The 24356-nt window shown below is 31.1% G+C and overlaps 3 protein-coding genes across 5 annotated transcripts; 1 reads left to right on the top strand and 2 right to left on the bottom strand.

Moving 5' to 3' along the window:
- Nucleotides 4432-7917, bottom strand: LOC109359171. Its single transcript, XM_019603739.1, has 2 exons — nt 6993-7917; nt 4432-5005 (listed from the first exon to the last, which is right to left on the bottom strand). The coding sequence occupies exons 1-2, from the start codon at nt 7451-7453 to the stop codon at nt 4774-4776; spliced, it is 693 nt and encodes a 230-aa protein (XP_019459284.1). The 5' UTR covers nt 7454-7917; the 3' UTR covers nt 4432-4773.
- On the top strand, nt 10322-13060 carry LOC109360752 (fructose-1,6-bisphosphatase, chloroplastic). The gene is made up of 4 exons (XM_019605837.1): nt 10322-10867; nt 11804-12028; nt 12274-12780; nt 12883-13060. The coding sequence occupies exons 1-4, from the start codon at nt 10436-10438 to the stop codon at nt 12952-12954; spliced, it is 1236 nt and encodes a 411-aa protein (XP_019461382.1). The 5' UTR covers nt 10322-10435; the 3' UTR covers nt 12955-13060.
- LOC109360751 lies at nt 13417-17101 on the bottom strand. 3 transcript variants are annotated; one of them, XM_019605836.1, is made up of 7 exons: nt 16839-17101; nt 15945-16194; nt 14930-15136; nt 14181-14841; nt 14010-14097; nt 13869-13928; nt 13417-13780 (listed from the first exon to the last, which is right to left on the bottom strand). In XM_019605836.1, exons 1-6 carry the CDS (start codon nt 17013-17015, stop codon nt 13914-13916), a joined length of 1398 nt encoding a protein of 465 aa, XP_019461381.1. In that variant the 5' UTR covers nt 17016-17101; the 3' UTR covers nt 13417-13780; nt 13869-13913. The 3 variants fall into 3 exon arrangements, with proteins under 3 accessions (XP_019461381.1, XP_019461380.1, XP_019461379.1); XM_019605835.1 differs by having other exon boundaries at nt 13417-13777; XM_019605834.1 differs by having other exon boundaries at nt 13417-13928.

Here is a 24356-nt window from a genome sequence, read left to right as displayed (position 1 = left end):
GAGATGTTGATAAGCCAAAGTGATGCTCGCCACAAGAACTTGGTTCTTGATAAGAACTTCTAATCTTGGTTCAACCAAGAAGGTTTAGAGAATACTCTCACAAGGATATAATCTTTTTTTTTATTGACAAAGGAATTCAATTTACTTTCAACTCAATGTTCCTTATTTCATAGCAAGAAGCATTACATTTATAGGCAAGCCTCTAAGGCTCCCACGGTTTGTAGCTAAGACTTATGCTTAGCAAGTTTACATTGGATGCTCTAAAACCAAATGAATCTACTCCTAAATTAGACTATATTCGAGTAGTAAAGAAAATAGCACATGTGTTTTCAGTGCTTTATTACAATTGAAAACAAACTTAATGACTTGGCCTAAGGTACTTGATTGACACGGTTGGATAGTGATGAGCATGAGATTCCTTTTCTCCTTAAGTGCACGGCTCAATCATTAAGTGATATGATCAAGAGACTTGAAGACTCCTTAATGCTCACGGGTAAGCTTTGATGAGCTCCATTGGATTCTTCTAATTTGGCACATGGAAATTGTTGGAATTAAGCCCTCTTAATGCTCCTCGGGTACACTTCGACTTGGCATAGGATTCATTTGCTAAGGAATGAATTTCCCATGGCTAAGTGTTGATTAAGGATGCACTAAGTAGCATAGGATGTCGTTGGTGTAAGATGGTAGGCTGCCAACGGTTAGGACATTTGCATAATGCACCATTGATGCACCATTAAGGTCTCAAATGGTCATATGCAAATTCCACACGAGCAACTTTGCTCCAACAGCTTTGAAATTAACTTAGGATTCCTCTAGATGAATTGTGCCCAGGTGGATTTAGCTCCAACGGTCCAAACATGGTGTTTAAGCCTCATAAATGCTCCATTAAGCTCCTCCACGGTTACTTTGTGATTCCCTTCGAGCAATCTCCCTCCAACGGCTACAATAGCCTTTATTTACCTGCCAAATAATATTAGACAAAGTTAGAATGAGTTTGGTTCGCGAAAATTATAAGTTGGTCCAAGCATTAAAGTGTCGGTTACACTTTTAGGCTTGTCTTAATCATCCACGAGTCAATTTTCATTCTGGTCAATTTTTATGGACAGATTTATTACAAACATACTTTAATTAAATAAACTAAGTGTTGGACAAAAGTTAGCTCACACATTTATTGTAAAAATTAAATTTGCTCAATACTAATTAAATTGGCTAGGCTTGACTCGGTCAGGCTACGCCTAGTGCCTGATGCGACACGCTAGGCGCATGCGCCTCGGTCAGATTTCCTGGCCAGGCCAGTTTGGCCCAGTGCTTGGTGCAACATTGGGTGCACCAAAGTCCCAACTCGATCAAAGTTGTCTCGGTCAGGAATTGAGCCTGATGTGTTTGGCTCCATGCCAGGGCCATTTTTGGCGCCTTGGTCAGACCCGTGGCCTAAGTCATGCGCATGGCCTGGTCTATCCTTGGCTCGGTCAGAACCATGGACCAAGATGCTAGTGAGCATCTTTACACCCCCTTGGGCTATTTTTGGCTCACCATCATGGATCAACATTATGAGTTGTCCAAGGACATTTTGAGCCATTTTTGCTCTAGCCCTAGTCATAGTACCACTAATGCCTTCAAGGCCATCAATATCAAAGTTAGGCTCTTTGAGGTTCACATCATTACATTACACTAGTTATACTCAATCTTAGTCATTCATTTTCTTAAATCCAACAGACCATAAAGGTCAGTGAAATAAGTGATGAGAGATAAAAATATAAATCTTAAATAATTTTTAAGTTTCACCCTTATGGTCCGTTGGATTTAAGAAAATGAACGGCTGTGATTGAGTGTAACTTAACTTTGGTGTAAACAAATTCATCCTCATAAATGTAAGGCATATGTATATACATATGAGGAGTGATATGTTTACACCCAAGTTAAGTTACATTAATTACACTCAATCTCAGTCATTCATTTTCTTAAACTCAATGAACCAAATAAGTGAAACTTAAAAGTTATTTAAGATTTATCTTTTTATCTCTCATCACTTATTTCACTCACCCTTATGGTCCGTTGGATTTAAGAAAACGAATGACTGAGATTGAGTGTTATTTTACTCACTCATTTGGTCCATTAGATTTAAGAAAATGAATGACTGAGATTAAGTGTAATTAGTATAACTTAAATTGGGTGTAAACGGATCTCTCCTTATATATATATATATATATATATATATATATATGCCTTACATTTACTAAGGATTCTCCATTTAGAAAAATCTCTACCAAAATCTCACAATCGAATAACATTATTTTCTAGTAAATCAAAAATACTTTCGTACAAGATAATAATTCTGGAGAATATATAGATGTTTTAGAGTAATAGATTGCAACATATGTAATATTGAAAATGCTAAATGAGATAGATTAATGTATGTTAGACCTTGAAAATAAAAGATAACGATTAGCATTTGAGAACAAGCTGTACTGGTGGATGTTTATAATATATAGCACTCACAGGGTAATATCTCACTATAAATAAGAATAATTAATATAAAATATTAGATCTTATTTAAACGATTAAAATTAAAAGATATTGTCATTTAACTAATAACTAACTGTTAATCATAATCATTTATGTATGACTGTAAGACATAAATTTACTATCTCATAATTTTTATAAGAGCATCTTTAGTTATTTGTAATATTTTTATTTCTTAAGAATATACATTTTATCCTAATGGAAGGGATAAAGACAGAATAGTTATTTGTCATTATAAATATAAAAATGTGTTAGAGAGTATGAGAACCCAAATAATTATAAAATTAATATTTGTCCTTGTTGAAAAATATAGATTGTATTTTTAATTTATAAAAAATATGTAATAAATTATAAAATAATATTTATAACTTAAATAAAAATAAAAATAATATTATATAATGAAGATACAATAAGTTCTTTCAATTTCTGGTAATTATCACAAAATGAGTTGTCCTTTTTCTCATGCTTAGTCATCTATATCTTTCAATCCATCTTTATATAAAAACTTGTATGAATATATATATAATATGTTATATTTGGAAATAAATTTTATGTTTTTTGTGTTATTATTTATGACTAAATTTTAATTAAATTAAATTTTTAACATATTATTAAAATTTTATTGGTTATCTTTACATACATACATCTTCACGCAAGTATTTCTCCCATCATCAACATAACTTACCCAATCAAGTCAAGGACTCAAGCCCAATCACATTAAACTTATATACTAATAAATCTATCTTATAAATTATTATAAGAAATACATAAATCACTTTTTATTCATAAAAAAAAATCATTTTTTTCCCAATAAAATAAGAGGACAATCATTTGGCAGTTTCTTCATCTCTCTTTTATTTTCTCTTGATCTAAAGAAATGCGATAGAGATTAAACTTTACTCTTAAATTTCTCTCCATGCACATGTAAACAAAGTATACGTCCCTTTAAGTGAAAGTGTCATTGGTGACATGTAAACTATGAGAAGTGAATGAGGGAATATCTAAGATAATTGAAAGTGATATAAGCAACCTTTTTAAAATATAATATTTATGAAAAAGAATCATATTCCTCTTAAGGAAAATGTTATTTAACTTGTTTTTTAATTACTATATAGTACATATCGTTGACTAATGCATTGTGTTTTCAAATTGTATTGTTTTACCAACAAGACGTTGGTCTAGTGGTATAAGACTTCATTGGATTCTCAAGGTTGAGAGTTCAATTCTTGGGAGTGATACTTGTTGAGAATAACAGTCACCATCTCCAAAAGGATTAGTTCCTTACCCAAAAAAGTGAGAAATACGCTCAGTACAAAAAAAAATTGTATTGTTTTATTTTATATTTGAATAAGGACTAGTTTCTCTTTTGTCATGGAGTAAATATGGTCCTTTCTTTGAGTACCATCTTTACATGATAATCAATTAAATCATATACTAATTAAATCATCTTTCCATAATGTCATATGCTACAACCTTAGTGGCACTATTGTGAGGGGGGAAAAGCTTAGTCATTGTTCTCTCGAGTTAATTTGAATGCATGGTTTTAAATTGTAGTCGGCAATCACAATTGTTGTCACAATATTATTATTATGGCAGTATATGCAATTGCATGAAACTGCTTTGACCCATTTTCCCATGATTGCAAAAATCAGAACTTAACCACAACCACAATTTAAAAAGAGAACCCATAGATGAAGGATGTAATGTCCGAGCAATGATGCAGAGAAGACCTAACCACAAAGCTGCTTTACTAATATCCCTTGTAAATAAACTAACCGGAGATATCACCAACAACGACAACTAAACCTTAGTTACATAGGTAAGGTCGGCTATATATATCAAATGATGTCTTAGTTGCAGAAACCGCGACGTTAGGAAAAGTATGGAGCAATAATACAATACATGATGGACATTTGAGTAAGCATTTTAGTTCTTATCCAGAAATTACACTGATTCTAATAGATAGAATAAGAAAACCTAGTAAAGCTCAATAACTTAGGTGGAATGGACAACAGAAAATGAAAGGTGTCTATTTGCAAGGACTAAAAGATGTTATAATACTGCTACATATATAAACCCAATAAGGCCTCAAACTGTAGAAATTAGTCATTCTCTAATAAACTACTATCTCCATGGATTGTAGAGTAGTGTATTTCTTTCTTCATCCCTCCTCTTATTTTCATTTGTCTCGCTTGCTCCCGAATCAGCTTCGAATTTACTTTATATTATGCATGAAACTGTATCAGGAAATTAGGATGAGGGCACTTTAATGCGAAAAAGCCATGATATGACAAATATAAAAACTATACAAGCGAGCAGAAAATTCAGGAAGCGATGACCATGCCAAAATCGGGGAGGCTCGGATGGAGGAGCAGGTACTGAGAGTATAGCTGCTGTAGTTGCATAGTTACTCGAATGCTCTGTTGGTTCGTCATTTGGTCCAAAAACATTTTGTGCAACACATTGACAAATTTCACAAGTCCTAGTAAAATTGAAACAACAGAAATAATTAGAAACAATACATTTACAAATTAAAGGAGAAATCTGTGCAAATAAAATGCTTCTATTATTATCACATATAGTTAAATGTTGAAGAATGTAGATGTGATAAACTACAGTTCTATACATGCCTGCATTTACTGCTCATGCCTCAACCGAAATACCATGGTGCAATTCAAAGAGCTACACTTCTGATATTAGAGAGAGCACTGATATTGATCAATAGTTGGCATCATATACATATACATATATATATAACACTCATAATGAAGGGTAATATTATCAGTTCCGATACTGGATGCTCAAAACAAATAAGAAATCTAAGAACTAACACCGCACTGCCGATTATGTCTAAATGAAGAAACAAATAAGGAAACAAAAGGTCATATTGTTAGCATGTACAAACTCAATCTATTATATAACAAAACCCTGAGAGTTTTCTGCTCATATATAGGGATATGAGAAGAATTGAAGGGGTGGAGCAATCATTCACTCACTCTTGAATGAATTTAATTTAAATATAACTAAGTTAACCATCAATTCGACTAACTGTTTATACTAAGTAGTTTTGGTAGAAACTTTTAACAAAGCAGGATAAATCATAATTTTACAGTTTCATAGTTTTTCGGCTCTCTTTAGCCCAACTTGAATCGTTTCTGTATACCGGTATAAAGTTGTTGCAAAACCACAACTGTCTCTGAAAAAACCATGTATCGTTTTTAAAACCCTTAAAACTAAGGGAAAAAAGATATCATGTATTATTTGCCACCAAGTAATGCATCATTACATATATATTAAAGAAGATTCCCAAATAGAACAGATTCAAATTCTGTTTATTGATTGGATTTTAATTAAGCCATCAAATCATGCACTTGGACGGATTTGTGTCTGAGTTAGATATAACAATAGATCCTCCGTTAACGAATGGTTCATACAAATTATTTTTCCAATTGACAGTGAAGCATGAACCAGTCCACCAATAAAACATACCCTACCACTTATTCATGAAAGTACAGAAAACTTATTCCATTACTTTGTAATGATTTAGAATTTAAGCATTGAAATTAAAATCAAGGATTGTAGCTGTGACAATGAGTAAAAGTTACTAACTGTTAAGTTATATTAACATCTTCAAGTGATGACATTACTGAACTTTTACATGATGTGTGAAAATATTTTACCTCAAAGAACTGCAACAAGGATCAGGACATTTGTACTTATAATGCAGTAGCTTTTGGTACTCACAACAATTGTGCACTAAAGTTTGTTTTTATCATGCTTCTTAAATGACCATATTTTAAGGACCAATAATTTATTGATTAAAGTATTAAACTACCTTAGTTGGCACATCAGCAAAGAACAACCATGCACTAAGATATGTGTACACATGATAGCAAGGTACAAGGGTCAAATCTCCACTTTGATAGAGCTAAAGATTAAAAAAAATAGAGATTCCTAAATTTCAGAAAAAGAGCCAAAGCAAACAAAGAATCCCACTGTGCTTAGACATGTCAGCAAATCAGTGGCACTAGGTGATGCTTTACACCTTTATTTTCCTATCTTCTTCTTTAAAATTAGCTAATCTTCTTTAACTTTCCTCTTTGTTGAAGAAATAATTGAGCCTTAGTCCTTATAGTTTTTGTTCTTTAAACCTTCTAAAATATGCTTCCAAGTACCTTTTACATCACCTTGTCCAGCTTTACATTCATCACTTAATTAAACAATCCACAACTCAAATTCCATAATTAAAGTGTTTAATAACTTTCCTAATCAGCCATCATCATTATCATTAATGTCATATTCATACTCTTCAATCAGACATTAAACACCAGCAACACTAAAAACACAAGAAATTCCACTACTCAAAAAGGGTATCCTAATTTTTTTCCAAGAAATTTGAAACTAACCAAAAATAAATAAATCAAGTTATACAAACAAATGAATGAAAGATAGTTTTTTTTTGCACTCACCTATTACCCTTAATCTTGAACCAGGTTTCAGCACAGTTCTTGTGAGCTGCAGCTAAATCATCCTTACAAGAACAACCCAACACAATTGGAACTCCAGATTCATGACTATCACTCTCCAAACCCATGTGACAAATCCTACAATCTCTTTCCACTTTATTACCCAAATGCACCTTCATCTCAGGAACCACACTTGCAATTTCAACTTCCACAGAACATTCAGTGACAGAAGAAACTCTCCCAGAATCAGCAACACCCTCAAGTTCAATATCAGAAACACAATCAAAGCTATAATCATCACACTCACCACCATTTATTGAATAGAAATGAGAGTAACAAGAACCATCATCTGCATCAGAAAAGCATTGACTCCCTCCCTCAGCAACACTCACATCACTTCCAACAACAGAATGACGATTATGTCCTTGCTCTAAATCAACATGAGACATGTGCAAATTTGACATTTTTTTGCCACTCTCAAAGACAACAACAACAACAACAACAACAAGCACAACAACAACAACAATGTTTTCTCAGAACATGAACAACCTCAAAAACTTTGTACCTTTGGGGTTTGTGAAGAATGAGAAAAGCATTAACATATATAATAAAAAATGGGGTTCAATATAGGAATTGAGAAGTGGATTATGTCACCATTGTCATCAACCCCATTAAAGAAACCTTCAAAAAGTTTCAAGTTTTGGAACAGGTTGAAGAATGGTGTGTTGGATTAAAGAGAGAAAAGAAAAGGGTCTACAACGATGGCGTGTGAATGAGAGTATGAGACAGAGAGTGTTGGTGGGGAATGGTTAAGGAAGACAGAGATAGTGACAGTGCAAACAAGAATAGGAACATGCTGTGAAAGAATAGAGAAACTCAGAGGAGATTGCATTGATAAACAAGTGTTACATTAAAAAACAGCAAAACAGAGAAACAAAGTTATTAAATTAGTAATAGTTACTGTTCATAATCATAAATAGAAAAGAACATAATGATAATGTCAGTGTTCATAGTAATAATTGTGTGATATTTTCTAACTGAGAAAAAAATGTAAGAAATTTAAGAGTTTTATATATCACCAGTTTCTCATTTTAAAAAAATAATGCAAATGAATAATAGACGATATAGTAATTGTATATAAATTTTATATTGACACTTGTTTTTAATAGCTCATTAATAAAATATAACTTGGGTAAATGTTATGGCATGTATTTATTCTTATAATATGAGATTAAGTATGAAATGGGTCATATGTTAGAATGTTATGTATGAAAAAATTATGGATAAGCAATCTAGTCATCTTATACTATGAATGTTCCTCAATTAGACATGATTGTCATTGTCACATGATACATGGGACTTGACCAAAAAAATGTAAAATCAGTGAGCAAGAATAAATCTATTATGAGTTTAACAATGGTGACTTATTGCTTATGAATTTCTTAACTATATATGTAGGCATGGAGTGTTTTAGTTCTTTAGGGTTCGTTTTGTGAGTTAGATTTTGAAGGAGAAAATAAGGGAAATGAAATGCTTCAGAGTTATTTCACATGTATATTTCATGACTCTCAAGCTTTCATTTTCTTTTTATTCCTCTTCAAAACTCAACTCATATATAGATCATTAGAAGTAATTTGGGAGTTGGATTTTGGAGAGAAATAAATGGAAAGGATGGCTTGAGAGTCATCTCATAAGTGTATTTCATGGCTCTCAAGTCTTCGTTTTCTCTTTATTTTTCTCCAAAATTCAACTCTCAAACTAATCCTTAGTGGATGGACATATGGCCCTAAATCTATAACTCAATGCATAGTTAGCCCGAAAAAAAATATAATACACGAGACTCTCACATAGTTCAGTATGAGAATGGTAGATATCTAGACTAACCTTCTAGCCTGGGAAATAAATATTTTCCCTTAAATTTACACACATACTGTAATCTTATTCATGCAGTATCCTTTCTCAACATGAAGATAGCCTTACTCATTCAATTATACGTGTTTGGATAAGTAATATTAAAATTTCAAGAATTTTAAATACTGTGATATTTATAAAATTCCTTAAATACTAGTTTTAAAATATTTGGTTTAGGTTAAAATCATTGATATAATCTATCAATTTCCCACAGGGATTCCGGATTTAGTAAAAATCACCTTAGTATTCACCCTTTTATAATACATGGGTCCTGTAATAGTCTGTGAAACACCAACCAATTATGTGATATTTATAAAAGGGAAAATGCATAAATCACTCATAAACTATGTTTTTTTTTGCGGTAGTGAATATAAACTATTTTTTCTTCTTAGTTAATTAGCCCTTAAACTTTATTAGTTTATGAAATTGGTTCATGTCTTGATATATTGCTAAATTACTCATAGATTAACAAGGAAATCACAACAATTAGACTCACAACAATAGCATACAAAAATGTATATCGGTGAATGTCGATATTTGAATGAAACCGTCATCAAAATACAAAATTGATTGAGAAGAAGATAAGTAAATTTTAGAGCTAAAAATGGTTAATACAATAATTTTTGTATATATAATAAAATTAAGAATGTAATATCTATGTATTGTCAATATAAGAATTTATACACAGTCTGTATATCATTTACATTTCATTTTTTTATTGATTTTTTGGAGAGTTAATGATAATAAAACATTAATGTTAAATGATGCAATGATAGAGTATAATTAAATAACAAACATCTAACAATTGAGATTGAATGGAAATGCATAATTATGATATTTCATTGCTATTAATTTAATATTATCTCTATGTAGAGACTAATTTTATTAACAGTTAAGTTTAAGAGATAGTTAAGAAAAAATAATTCATCATATCTATTTATAAAAGACATAAAATTGAGAGTATTTTTATGCATTTTCCCTTTATAAAATAAAATAAAGTATTTACAATAAATGAATACAAATTGGTTTTGATCAATTTCCAAAAAAAATAATCAGCATTCATGGTAACCCTACCCCCAATGCCTAAGAGATAAAGACTTATTATTGGTTATAGGTATTGTGTTTATTAAAAAAAATGGATTGTTCTAACATTTAGGCAAGGGAATATAAGAACCTACTCTCCCATAGAATATGAATATGCTGTCATACATAATATTGTCGCATATGTTGTCTCGTATTAAAGAAAACATGACATATCAATTAAATTTTATTATTATTATTTTGTTTCATTATTATTATGAAACAACATATCTAACAAAATCTAATATATCGGATTTCTTCCTTTGCATACTATTGGAATCCTGATAGAATTACAATCACAAAAAAGGAAATGATATGGATAAGATAAGTGAGACCATTAATATCACATCCACAATATCCTTTCTTCACTACCTTAGAACACAATCCATGTAATCACCACTAGGAATATACTACAATAAGCAATAATCAACCAAAACCAAAAGTTGACAAAAACCATGGCTACAATGGCTGCAGCAACAGCATCCTCTAAGTTAATTTTCTCACCAAAAACATCTTCTCCCTCACGTATATGTCCCTTCCAACTATGTGTATTTGACACCAAATATTCACTTTTACTAAGTAATAAGAGAAAGAATGTAGTTGGTGGTGGAGTAAGATGCATGGCTTTGAAGGAAGTAGCAGCTACTACTGAGACAAAGAAAAGAAGTGGTTATGAGCTTCAAACACTAACTAGTTGGTTGCTGAGGCAAGAACAAGAAGGGGTGATTGATGCTGAACTTACTATTGTGCTCTCTAGCATTTCCTTGGCTTGTAAGCAGATTGCTTCTTTGGTTCAAAGAGCTAATATTTCCAATCTTACTGGTGTTCAAGGTGCTGTTAATGTTCAAGGGGAAGACCAGAAAAAGCTTGATGTTATCTCAAATGAGGTCAGTGTGTTGCTACTAAAGTCGATAACTATTTTGTTCCCTCAAAATTTTCACGTATAACACTTGGTTCTTCAAAAATTGAAAAAATCAAAATAGTCTCCAAAAATATTAAATGTAGGTTAAATTAGTGTATATGAGGCATTGTAAACATGCTAATAAAGATTAACTTGACTTACATTTGATATTTCTGAGAACATTTCGAGTTTTTTCAATTTTTGAGAGACTAAACTGATACTTGTGAAAATTTTGAGGGACTAAAATAGTTTTTAGTACAGATACTATTCGGTTGGCTAATATATCGAATTTCATGTTCTATTTATAGTATATCAAGTTCAACTTGAAGAAAGTCTTGTTGTAGAAATTGATGAATTGTTTATCCAAATATCAAGTTAGTCGTTAAAAAGGTAATGTAATAATAATGTAAAATATGAGGAATGTGCCCAAATAAACCTCATCCTAATATATGTAGCACATTCCTTGTAACTCAGTCAGTGTTACAGGATTCCCTAGTTTAATTATATTTACAATGTTTTAAATTCAGGTCGCGATTGTTTTCGCGGTTGTAGTTATTGTGATTGTGGTCATTGTAGCTGTTGCGATGCGGGTTGCGGCCACCTGATGTGGTTATGTTGCAACCCAATGCGGTCGCATCACTGTGATTCAGTATCACACCGCAATTATGGTGTGATATGTTGCATCGGTCACCGCAATTTAAAACACTGTATAGTTATATACCTGCTTCTATGGACTTGAGAACAATTTTGGTTTTGTCAAAGTTAAGAATTCAAAAAAGGTATCTTGAAGGACTTTTAAATGGTTTATAAGAAGTACCAGGAATTGTTAATCAACTTTTGTAACAAAGTTTAATGGTTTTAAAATGTGAAGGTTCTTTTAGATTGCCATAATTAACAAGCAAGAGATTTTTGCATGTATCAGGTTTTCTCAAACTGCTTAAGGTCAAGTGGTAGGACAGGGATCATTGCATCAGAGGAAGAGGATGTACCAGTGGCAGTGGAAGAGAGTTATTCTGGGAACTATATTGTAGTGTTTGACCCTCTCGATGGGTCATCTAATATTGATGCTGCTGTCTCAACTGGCTCCATTTTTGGTATCTATAGTCCCAATGATGAATGTCTTGCTGACATTGATGATGACTCCACAGTAAGTACTTTCATACCCTTTTTTTCCCATTTCATTGGGTATGAATCAAGTACAATGCATCTTACTTGAGATTAACTAATTGTCAATTTTCTGATTATCAACTTATACCCATATAAAACTTCTCTTTAAGCTTGAGTGATACATTTTTTTATCGCAAATAATATTTGAAGTACTCCACCACTAAAAAATGAAAAATCAAATCAGAAAATGGATTGATGGGTTTTAATGCATATGTTAATTTGCAGCTAGACAGCTCAACACAAAAGTGCATTGTGAATGTGTGCCAACCAGGAAACAATCTTCTTGCAGCTGGTTACTGCATGTACTCAAGCTCAATAATCTTTGTTCTCACAATTGGAAAAGGAGTTTTTGTGTTTACATTGGATCCATTGTATGGTGAATTTGTTTTGACTCAAGAAAACCTTCAGATACCTAAAGCAGGAAAAATATATGCTTTCAATGAAGGAAACTATCAGCTTTGGGATGATAAATTAAGGAAATACATTGATGATCTTAAGGACCCAGGTCCTAGTGGCAAGCCTTATTCTTCAAGATACATTGGTAGCTTGGTAGGTGATTTCCACAGGACACTGCTATACGGTGGCATTTACGGGTACCCGAGGGACAAGAAAAACAAGAATGGTAAGCTTAGGCTTCTGTATGAGTGTGCTCCAATGAGCTTCATTGTAGAACAAGCTGGTGGAAAAGGTTCAGATGGATACCAGAGAGTACTAGACATTCAACCAACAGAAGTAAGTTTAGAATAACTTCATATGCCTCTAAAAGCTTTCAAAAAAGTTCATGGTAAATGTTATAATGGGTAACCTTTGTTTATTTTTTCCTTCTACGAACAGGTTCATCAGCGCGTTCCACTGTACATCGGAAGCACGGAGGAGGTGGAGAAGGTGGAAAAGTTCTTGGCTTAAATGATATGTCAATGCAAAGAGAAAGTTAACTTGTTTATGAAAATTATGCACAATGAGATTTTCTAAAGCAATACACTCAGTGGTTTGAGGAAATTTTCTCTTCTAACTTTCCCCTGTCATACATTGGTGCAAAGCCACAAAAAATGATTCAGGGTCTTCTGTGAACAGTTTCAGTAGAATCATGTTTCAACATCAAACCAAAACTGGTTCAATCTTAAGTTTAAATGACATAATTATATGCAACACCATTTAAAAGGCAAATTTATAGGCAATAAGACAACTTCACATTATTTTAAATCTTAATTTTTTCCTATTGAGTGCATGACACTACAAATTTATACTTAACTGTTCAAGTCATAAGTTATAGTAGTCATTTTATGATGTTCTCAAAAACAATTCTTCCTGCCATGTCTAGTCATCCCTTGACTCTTTTACATGAAAGTTTAGCCTTTATCACAACACTTGAACAATAAAAGAAGATTCCTCAAATAACTTTCAGACTTCAGTACTTGGTTAACCATAGTTACTATCTAAATACATCCCACCAAAAGATTAATCCAATAATAAACCAAAACAAGGGGGAAAGCTATCTACAATGAGTAAACATTTATAACTTTAGCTTAAGCAAACAGGCTAAGCTTATAAGCTAAGGAATAAATCAATGGTGTTATCATCCTAAACCAAGTGCAACTGCAGAGAACCATTCTCTATAACAATAGGTGTAAGCATCTCCAGCAGCAAGAACAGGTAAGTTAGTCGGCCCGAGTCATTCTTCAAATTGTCACTCATTTATAATGTTCCAGTCACGAGCTTGCTGGTGGTTCTTCTTTGCGCATAATACACGAGTTAATAATATTAAATCTTTGCAGAAAATATATGAGGGGGAATGTAGAACAATTAAAGAATACATTTACCAAAGCTTATAACTGTTATGTTTTCTGTGATAGATTTCATCTCAGTTAGATAATTGGGGCCTGCAAAAATAAAAGCTTCTCAGTATATTATGATTTAGCTTTAAAAAAACACAAACTAAGATACAAGTTGAGCTCCATTACCTTGCATTTCATGTCTTTCTCACATAGAACTGCAGGCACTGTTGATGATTCAGGTGCAGCATCATTAACATTGCATTCTGGAGATGACCTGTTAGATAACGGAAAAGAATATCAGATAGAAGAGTTGGATTAATAATAAGGATGCACTGCAGTATTAAACGGAAACAATACCCTGAAGCATGATCCTTAGAAGGACCTGATGTTGTATGGCAAGAAAAATCAATTCCATCACAAGTAAAGTCAAAATCATTTAAAATTTCAGTGAAGTAATCCATTCCTAAGGAATCTAAGTTGGGAAAATCAATGTCAAGTATGTTCAATTCCTTTTCAGATAAGGGTATGGATGTAGAGATCTCATTGGGCAACGGTTTGTCTGAGCTTTCAGGCATACCAGATGCATCAAAGTCCAACCTGCTTCTTACATGATCCCTCTTACTCATCTTATCTGAACCTGTCTTGACAGGAGATATGCAATGACTCATTTGTATGTAAGCCATCTGTTTTGAAGGGCTGACCATAACTCTCTTGGTTGAAATTACAGTGCAACGGTTGGGTGTAGTGTCACGATTGCGAGTTACAACTGAAGAAATCTCAGAAGGCGATATATGTTTATCACTGTGAGCAGAATTTGCTCTTGTAGGTGTCTTTGGAACTGATGAATTAGTTGGAACAGAAATGGAAGACTGATTAAATAAGCATTTAACAACACCAGATCCTTGAACTTGTGAACAACTTGGTGTGCAGTTCTCTGGTGAAGATTGAATTGCAGAAGAGGGCTGAGCAACTACTTGATTACTGTTTGCATTATCAGACTGTTGCAGTATGCTTTGACCTGCCAATAGAGATAGAGCAAATGAATGTAATGATTTCGTGAGTTTAGCATATAGTTATCAGATGCATGGGGTAGGAGATAACCATACCTTTGACCGGAATTTTCCTGCTGGATGATCTGCCACAAGTTCTTTTAGCAGCTGAAGGGGTATCCACAGCGTTCGTATCCTTTCTCTTTCTACCAGATATATTCATTATGGGTGTCATGAAGTTTCCGGCATCAGTATTGGAATTGTTCGACTGAGGTAGCGAGTTTGTATTCAATTTGCTTGGCATAGAAGTAGTACTAGTTACACCTGATTCAAAAGCAGTGTACATCATAATCAAACAAGGTCTATATGTCATTAGAACAGCTTAAAACTAAGGGTGTACTTTGTGGAAAACAAGTGGAAAATGGGAAGTTAGGAAATAAAGGATAAGTTAAAAGGGATTTTCAATAAAAATATAGTACATTATATTATCTGTATCTCATATTTTTGTTTTACCAAGCATGTGTAAACTACTTATCATTCCAAATTTTCGACATCTTTCTTACCAACTAAGCCAAGCATACCTTAGGTATGTTTGCAAGTTGGTTTTTGGAGGGAAAGGAAAGGGGAAGGCTTGAGAGGCAATCTCACAAATGTATTTCATGGTTCTAGAGCGTTTTCCTTCCCTCCACCACCCTACAAAAGCCAACTCGCAAACAGACCCTTAAAGGACAACTACCCTTCAATTGCAACTTAATGCTAAAAGGTTTTGATATATTACATGTTTACAGTCAACTCCAGAACAACCACCAAAGACAGATAGATAATCTGCTAAAACATATTATTAGATCATGCTTATTTCTAGCTTACACATATCAAAGATAACACAATAACATACAATCAAATCAATCATAACCAAAATTTGGAAATATAACCCCATATGCAGGCCCTCTGATATGAGTTTTACCTACCTACATAAGTCTACAAGTAATGCAAAAGTAAAAATACTAAAATTGAAACAAACCAGCATACAAACATTATTAGGTATCTTTACTTATGTCTTAAATTTGAGAATTGATTAATCACTAAACATGACTTGTGAAAACACCAATTGACTAGGATCAAAGGATTGTACCTGGATGAGATGTGGTACTAACTTTTGGTGGAGCAACAACGGCGACTGCGGACTTCGCTGCAGGTGCTGGTGGGAGGTTTCCACTGGCATTGTAAGCGCTCATGACGTTATGCATGCCTTGCAATAGCATCTGAACCCGTGTTTTCTCTTGTTCTATAAGGACCCTTTCTTGATCCAACATCACCTTCTGCTCCTTCAAGCAGATATATTCATCCAGCATCTGACCCAAAGTTAACAATGTCTTAGGTGCCTGAAAAATAAACCCAAACTTACCATTAAAAAGACCACATGCATGATCCTTCAGCTAAAGGAAGGTGAGAAAACAAGAGAATTGGGAAAAAATGTGAAATTGATGTCTAAAAAACTAACTTTCTTTTATCAGCAACAAAAAATGAAACCCTAAACGCACAAATTACATAAAAACAAAAAAAATCAAAAACAACAAATTGAGTAGCAAATAGGGAATGGGTCTCCAAATATCCAAAAAACTGTTACCTAAAATGAAGAGACAGTGTGAAACATTCATTAAAAGGAAGAAATGGATGAAAAGTACCCAATTTAATGATTTAAAATCAAAATGCGTTGTTGAAAATTGAAAAATAACACATGTTCAAAAACCCTAATTTTCATTACCTACAATTAATAAATACCCAAATGCACAAAACTACACAAAAACTAAAAAAATGGATAGAAAAACAAAAGGGGACGGGGCAAAACTAAAAAATGACAAGTCTTCAAAAACCCTAATTTTTATGACCTACAACGAACATACCTAGAAGCAAAATTCTACATACAAAATAAAAATTGGAGTAAAAACACAAAAGGGTTAGCACAAAACCGTAAAAGGGTATCATAAAACCATATCTTTATCATTAAAAAAAGTTAGATACATACATGGTGAATGGGTGAGTGAGAAATAAGAGAAGAAGCTTCGTTTCTGAAAGTAGAACGAGTGGAAGAGAAATTGTTATCACAAAGATATCTATCAACGATGAATGCGATTTGTTGAGGAGTAACTTTGCCTTTACCAAACGATTCTTGTTTCTTTGATTTGGATTGTTTCGCTGCCATTTTCTCGAACTGAAACGAAGTGTGAAGGAAGAATGAGAAGACACTGTGTTGTTAAATTTGAGGCAAAGAAACAAGGCGGGAGGACTTTTATTATTATTATATTTGAATGGGAATTAGTGTTTCCTCATAAAATAATTGAGGGGGAAAATGTATATATGGAAAGTGAGAATTTTATGGATTGTGAATCTATTGTTTATTGTTAATTTTTTATTATTATTAACTCATCAAAAACCAGTACAAATAAATAATGAATGATTTATTGATTGTACGTAAATCTTTATACGAACAAACAATGTATGTAGATTACATTTTAAAAGTTTTCTATAAAATTATGATAAATATAATTTCTATATATTATCAGTATAAATAACTATACACGGTCAATATAAAATATATCATTCATTTGTATTATTTTTAATATTCAATGATAATTAAATTTGAATAATAAATATTATAATAACAATATGTAAAACATTTACATTTTTTCCTTAAGTAAGAATATAATAGGAATCGAAAATATATCAAGTATATGTACTCACAAACCCAATGTAATAACTTATTGTGGGGACAAAATCATGTTATCTGCTCCATATGGTCATGCATATTTATAAATTCATATTTTAATTAAATTTTATAGTGTTTCTATAAAAGTATGATTTGTTAGAATTGAACATAAAAGTATCACGTTCAGAAGTAATCGTAATTATAATTTATGGTGGAACAAAAATTAATTAGTATCTGCTTCATGGGATCTTGTATACTTATAAATTTATTTTTTCATTAAATAGTTTATTTATTATAATTTTTTCTATATTTCTTATATATTTTAACATATTTTATAATGAATTTTAATTATAGAACAATAATAAAAGTTCTATTATATATGTATATTATTATTCATATAATAATTATTTGTATATATATCAATTATTACAAAATACACAAATATATAATTAAATTTAAAAATTTATTTGATATTGTGGATCACATATACTACTTGCAATTTGGTGTGGGTACAAGTAGGGTTGGAAACGAGCCGAACCGAGTCGAACCAGAGTTCAGCTTGGTTCAGCTCGGTTCAGCTCGATAAGGATTGGTTCGGCTCGAAACTCGACTCGAGTTCGATACGAGTTATTATTTTAGCTCGAGTTCGGCTTGGTTAAAGTTCGCAAACTGTTCTGTTCAGTTCAAATGGTTCATTTGAAAAACTCAAATAATTAATTAAATTTTGAAAAAAATACTTCAAAAAAGTTATATATATATATATATATAAATATAATATTGTTTATATATATAATAACAATAAATATAAAAAAATAATGTATGGGTCATAATAAACTTAAAAATTAGTTTAAATATATATAAATATAAATATATATATATATAAATATAAATATATATATATATATATAAATATAAATATATATATATATCGAGTCAGCTCATGAACCAAACGAGTCGAACTATATTCAACTCAAGTTCGACTCGTTTATTTAACGAGCTCAATTTCTAACTCAAGTTTAACTCATTTGGTTCATGAACCAAGTTTATCGAGTTAAAAAACGAATCGAGTTTTGAACAAACATCGAGTTGGTTCGATTCATTGTCAGTCATAGGCAAAACACTAGTGGTTTCTGCCAAATTTTGTTGACATCACACATGTAAGTAGGATCAATATGATTATATTATTAGTCTCATCCTTAATTGATAGGTATGATTAATTAATGTAAAATAAATGTTTAATTATATTTTGATAAATACGTTATTTTAATTGGTTGACTCTTATATTTAATGATATAAATAAATATTTAATGATTTTGATAAATACGTTATTTTAATTGGTTGACTCTTATATTTAATGATATAAGCACTGGATTAGACAACTCGATTGTTGGACTTGCAAACAATACTAGTTCTCACTTTTCATCGAACAAAGTTTTGGACCACGTTGAACACTGAAAAAATCTAGTTAGTTTAGGGTGAAATTGGGATAATTGAGAAATGGACCACAATATCTTAAAATTAAAATTAAAAACTTATAGACATTACTTTAATGTCATGCTTCATTTCAATCTAAAAAAGTCAATGAATGTTACTCCAAATTATACGTAATAATTAATTATATATAATTATGTATCGTATATAATTACATATTTTTTATTACTAAGAGTATTCCCTCACATTTTTAGGTAAAGAACTAATCTCTTTCGGAGTTTGTGGTTGTCCTCCCAACAAGTGTCACTCTTAGAAATCGAACCATCAACATTAGAAATCTAATGAGGCCTTACACTATTAGACCAATGCTTTTATATTTAAGTTCAACCCCTCGACATTGATATATAATAATGTTATCTGATCTGACTAAACCATATCTAACACATCATTGGATTAAAGTCCAACTCAAATTTCTAACATTACTTCAACTATAAAAATAAATCACACATTTCAAAATACTAGCAAAAATAATGTAGAGGTTTTGGAGTTGATATGCAGTATATACATTGGCATGCATCCTAAAAACATCAGCAGGGTTTCAATCTGTATCAAAATTTCATTCACATGTATATTGGCTAATTCGAAAATTTACACGACTAGTGTGGATTGACCATAAAATTACGAAAGTAGTGCAACTTTTATAAAAATTACCAAATAAATGTATTTTTTAGGGAATTCGTGACTCTCATGCACGACTTTATAGGAACTCATGACTCCCATGTACAAGTTTGCAGGAACTCATGACTCAGATGCACGAGTTTCATTTTTTTCTCTCTCCTACCGTCTAGTGGTTCTCATCCACAAATCTCATGTCCATTCTTAAACTCATGGGAGGGAACAATATATACTATGGAACAAGATCATTTGTTTCAAAAAATTCTTGTTTTCATGTCCTAAACCAATCAAATCTTATCAAATAACATAAAAAAAATTATTTCTATTTTTATAAGTTTTATTTTTAAGGATATGCCAACTTTCAATTAGATTATGACACAATGAGACATAAAAATCAAGATTATATTACCTAATATACTATGTGTTTAACTTTGATGTAACATGCATTAACTGAAAGTGCAACGATGAACAAATTGAATTCGTGGATGAGAACCACGACACTTGAGGAGAGAGAGAAAAAATGAAACTCATGAATGTAAGTCACGAGTTCCTATAAACTCATACATAGGACTCACGAGTTCCTGTATAGTCTTGTATGAGAGTCATTAGTTCCCAGAAAATACAATACTTCCATTATTTTTATAAAAGTTACATAACTTCTATAATTTTAAAATCAACCCACACTAGTTAAATTTTCCTTGACTTGTTAGTATTATCAATGTTGTTTTTCAAACACAATAATAGTTTACCTCATTGAGAAAAAAAGTGGATATTATTTTTATGGGTTACAAAACTTATAAGTAAATGATGAGGTTTTTCAAGTGGAAACTAGGAAAGTAAAAAAATAATACCTTTTATTTAGCAAAAAAATTAAATGCTTATTATATTTTTTTCAAAAATTATATGTAAAATTTGACTTCAATTTTTTTTAGAATTATAGCTTTTGACCAAATCAAAAGAACCACCTGATCTTCTTCCACTATCCCAAAAAAGAGTTTTAACAAAAATAAAATATACCAAAGAGAATCAATGTAATTTATATAATAGGAAAAAGTAACTAATTAAACACAAAAATGTAAATGGTGATAACATAAAGTGGATATCCACTTTTCTCTAATTTATATAATAGGAATAAGTAACTAATTAATGGACAATTTTATGATCTTATAATATTTAATAATTATTTTTTAACTATCCATCAGTATTACAATAATTATTGGGATTATATAGAATAAACAATAATGTTTTGTCCGAAAAGAACGTTTTGGTCAATTTAGTGAATTTATATATTTAAATAATTAATTTTACCTATTTATAAGTAATACAATAATTTTTTTATGGCTTCATAAAATAATTAAAATATTGTATTGTTAAAAGTTTAGTTTTTAAATGTGATCGAACCAAATTTATTCACACTTGAATTTTAGCCAATGATCATAAAATCAATTAATTACTCGGCATTCCTTTGAATTAAAAAAAAAACATTTCGGAGGTTTAAATGGGGGACACCAATTTTAAAAAAGCATTTGTCGAAATTTGAATTTAAACAATTTAATGGGTCAATATGTACTCATGAATGAAGGGATTTCATTTCAAAAAAATATGTCTCCAATCTCCTCATGGAACAAAAAAGTATAGTAAATAAAGGATACGGATTTGCGGTCTTCAACTGTGTCCCTAATCACGTCATTAACCAATCACAATAAAGTATAACTGATAAAATTATAAGTATTTAATTTTTTAACTGATATGACATAATACGATTATTTAGGATAGAGTTTAGAACATGGTTTTGTACAACAAATCCTTGTCCGGAAACAAAAGAGAGCAAATTCTCTCAAATTCATTTATATGTCCATTTAAAGTCATTGACCACTAAAATTTGGTCATCGTTAGCTTTCGTGTCACTCGGTGGATACGTGGCTCCTTGCCGTTGGCTCATAACACCATTGTTTATGTGTCACAAATCACATTACATGTGTAGATTCTGACATGTATTTTTGTCTCTCGGTGAAGCAATGTGCATTGTTCATTATCTCTCATTGGTTTTCATAATCAGCTGACAATCTAAAGTGACATAATCACCACCTCCTCACAAGTCTCCATTGCCTAATACATTTCTCCTCTTGTTGTTTGCCAATCTCATTTCGATGTGGATAATAATTAATAATAATAAAATAGATAAGTAAAAAATAATGATAATAATTAATTAATAATAATTAAATAGATATATAAATTTAATGACAAAAAATAAATAATGATAACAATTAAAAAAAAAAAATATGTTGATAGATACTTGTTTTAACTAAATAATTATAACTAAAGTAGATTTTCCTTTCTACTTTCGAAGTCAGAAGTCGGTTTACGGCCAATGTTATTTTTTTTGCTATTGATTCAATTTATTTATTTTAAAATGCTCTTAATTACCTAATTACTGATGTTAATGGAATTTTAATAGTTTCATCACGACTTTGAACACCTAATTTTGTCATGGCTATTTATTTATATTTTTGACAAAAAAATATAAAATATAAAAATAATTAAAAACACCAAAAGGGCATTATGGTCATTTTTATAATTTTATAGAGTTAGATAATTATTTATACCCAATTATGGTATTTTGGGATTTTATAGAAACACAAATGACTTTTTATCTAAAAAAATACTATCATTTTTAAAAGGCTAATAGAATATTTTACCTTACCACATATTTTTTGTCATTATTATATGAAACAAATAATTTTATCTCTAAAAAATGTATCTTTTGGATACATTGGAACCAATTTCATGCTCTTTGATTGTTATCATTAGTTAAAAATAATATCTGAAATAAATATAGCAATTAGGAAACCTTAATTTAAAAAGTATCACGAAGAATTGAAAAAGGGTAAAGGTGAACCTATAGATGAAAATCACCAAATTGAAGTGAAAAAAAACTTGTCTAGGGATAATCAAAGAAGAAATCTTGAAGTGACTAATCATATGAATTGTACACTGTGAGAAAGTCATGTGTTGATCCGTAGGAGCAACTATGGTGGTTGTTCTTAACGGAATAAGAACATTCTTATTTTGTTCTTCATTGTGTCATTCTTATTTCCTTACTTTTGTTCTTAAATAAGAACAATTTTTTATTGTTCTTAACCAAAGGAAAGTGAGGAAATAAGTAGATGTTGTGGGAAAATGTAAATGTTGTGTGACTCAAACAAGAATAAGAATGATGTTTACCATTGTGAGAAAAAAGTAGATGTTGTTCATATTTCATAGGGAGTTGTAATAAATTATAAAATAATGTGTGGAACCCAAATAAGAATGAAAATGTTGTTTGTCATTTGAATGCTCTAACTACTTGAATCCTTTGTTTGTCGTGTGTGCACTGTTAGAAATTTATAATTTCTAATTAAGGTAGACATCATATATTTGATATAATGATATCGACTATTTATTTTGGGTTAGATTATAAGTGATCTAATTAGTAACACCTTATAGATTTCTAAAGCTGATAACATATATGAGTTTAATGAGTGGATACCCATCAAGTTAACCTATAGGGGATAATGAGAACCCTATAAGTTAACGCGTAAGGAAGGTTATGGTCCCCAATACACCAAATCAAATTCAGTTTTATCCTCTTTTCATCAGAGTGAAAACGCTAGTCCCAAGAGGAATAAATGATTTGATTGAGGAACACCATCATACCAAAATCCATCTTAGAAAACGCAGATCATATAAGTACATCCAGGAACATGGATTCAGGTATGACATTGTATCCTTTGTTTCATAAATGTGTGTGAGAATCATAAGATTCAAGAGTATAGTAAGATTCAAGAGTATAGGATTGGTATTTCTCCAATCATAAGGAATTTCCAACAAGTGGTACCAGAGCATATGTTCTGAATTTTTTATGATTCTCTATTAAAGGTGTTTTCTCAAATCTTGTATGAACCGTAATTTTAATTTGGGGATTTTATGCTTCCACTATCATTTTATAAAGATTGAGAATTTAGGGTTTGGATTTGTCTTTTAATAAAATACTGCTGATAAATTCACACGTGAGGGAGAATGAACTCATGGAATTAAACATGCTATAATTATTCAATTCATACCTCCATGTATGCAACTCAATTTTTTTTTCCGTCTCTAAATGTTTTGAGTGGCGTCCTTTTATTCATGTATAACAATTCAATTTTTTTTCCTAATTTAAATTTGCAGATTTTGAATTCATAGAAGCATATATATAAATATATTTGTATATTTCATATCAATTAAGTTTTTGGTGTTATGCATTAATTTTCTGCTCCAATTTTTTTTTGGCTTCAAGTTATTATTGTTGAATTGGGATTTCGTGTGCAGTATTGAATTTGTGTTAAATATTATTCTGATTCTATTTGTGTAACGCCCCGAAAAATACTTTTCAAAAACATTGCGGAAAAATGGGTAAATTTTTTTTTTAATAAAGAGATTATATAAAATTGTTTCCTTTTTAAAAAATCTTCCTTTTCTGGGACATCACTTTAAGTAACTCGAATGCGGAAAATTAACTTATCGTTATCGAACGATAACTTAACTTGATTCACAATTTCCTGAATAACACAATGCATATAATCAGTTAAGTCATCTTTAGTTCATACAAACTAAGTCAACAAAGGCGGAAACTACATCGCCACTAACATATACAAAATCCAAAAAGAAAGGGCGGAAATACTAATCATCGCCAACAGACACTAAACAAAG

Source organism: Lupinus angustifolius, chromosome LG11 (genome assembly GCF_001865875.1).
Source record: "Lupinus angustifolius cultivar Tanjil chromosome LG11, LupAngTanjil_v1.0, whole genome shotgun sequence".
Taxonomy (NCBI): Eukaryota; Viridiplantae; Streptophyta; class Magnoliopsida; order Fabales; family Fabaceae; genus Lupinus; species Lupinus angustifolius.
The sequence above is the reverse complement of the archived record's forward strand: the minus strand, read 5'-3'. Positions and strand labels throughout refer to the sequence as shown.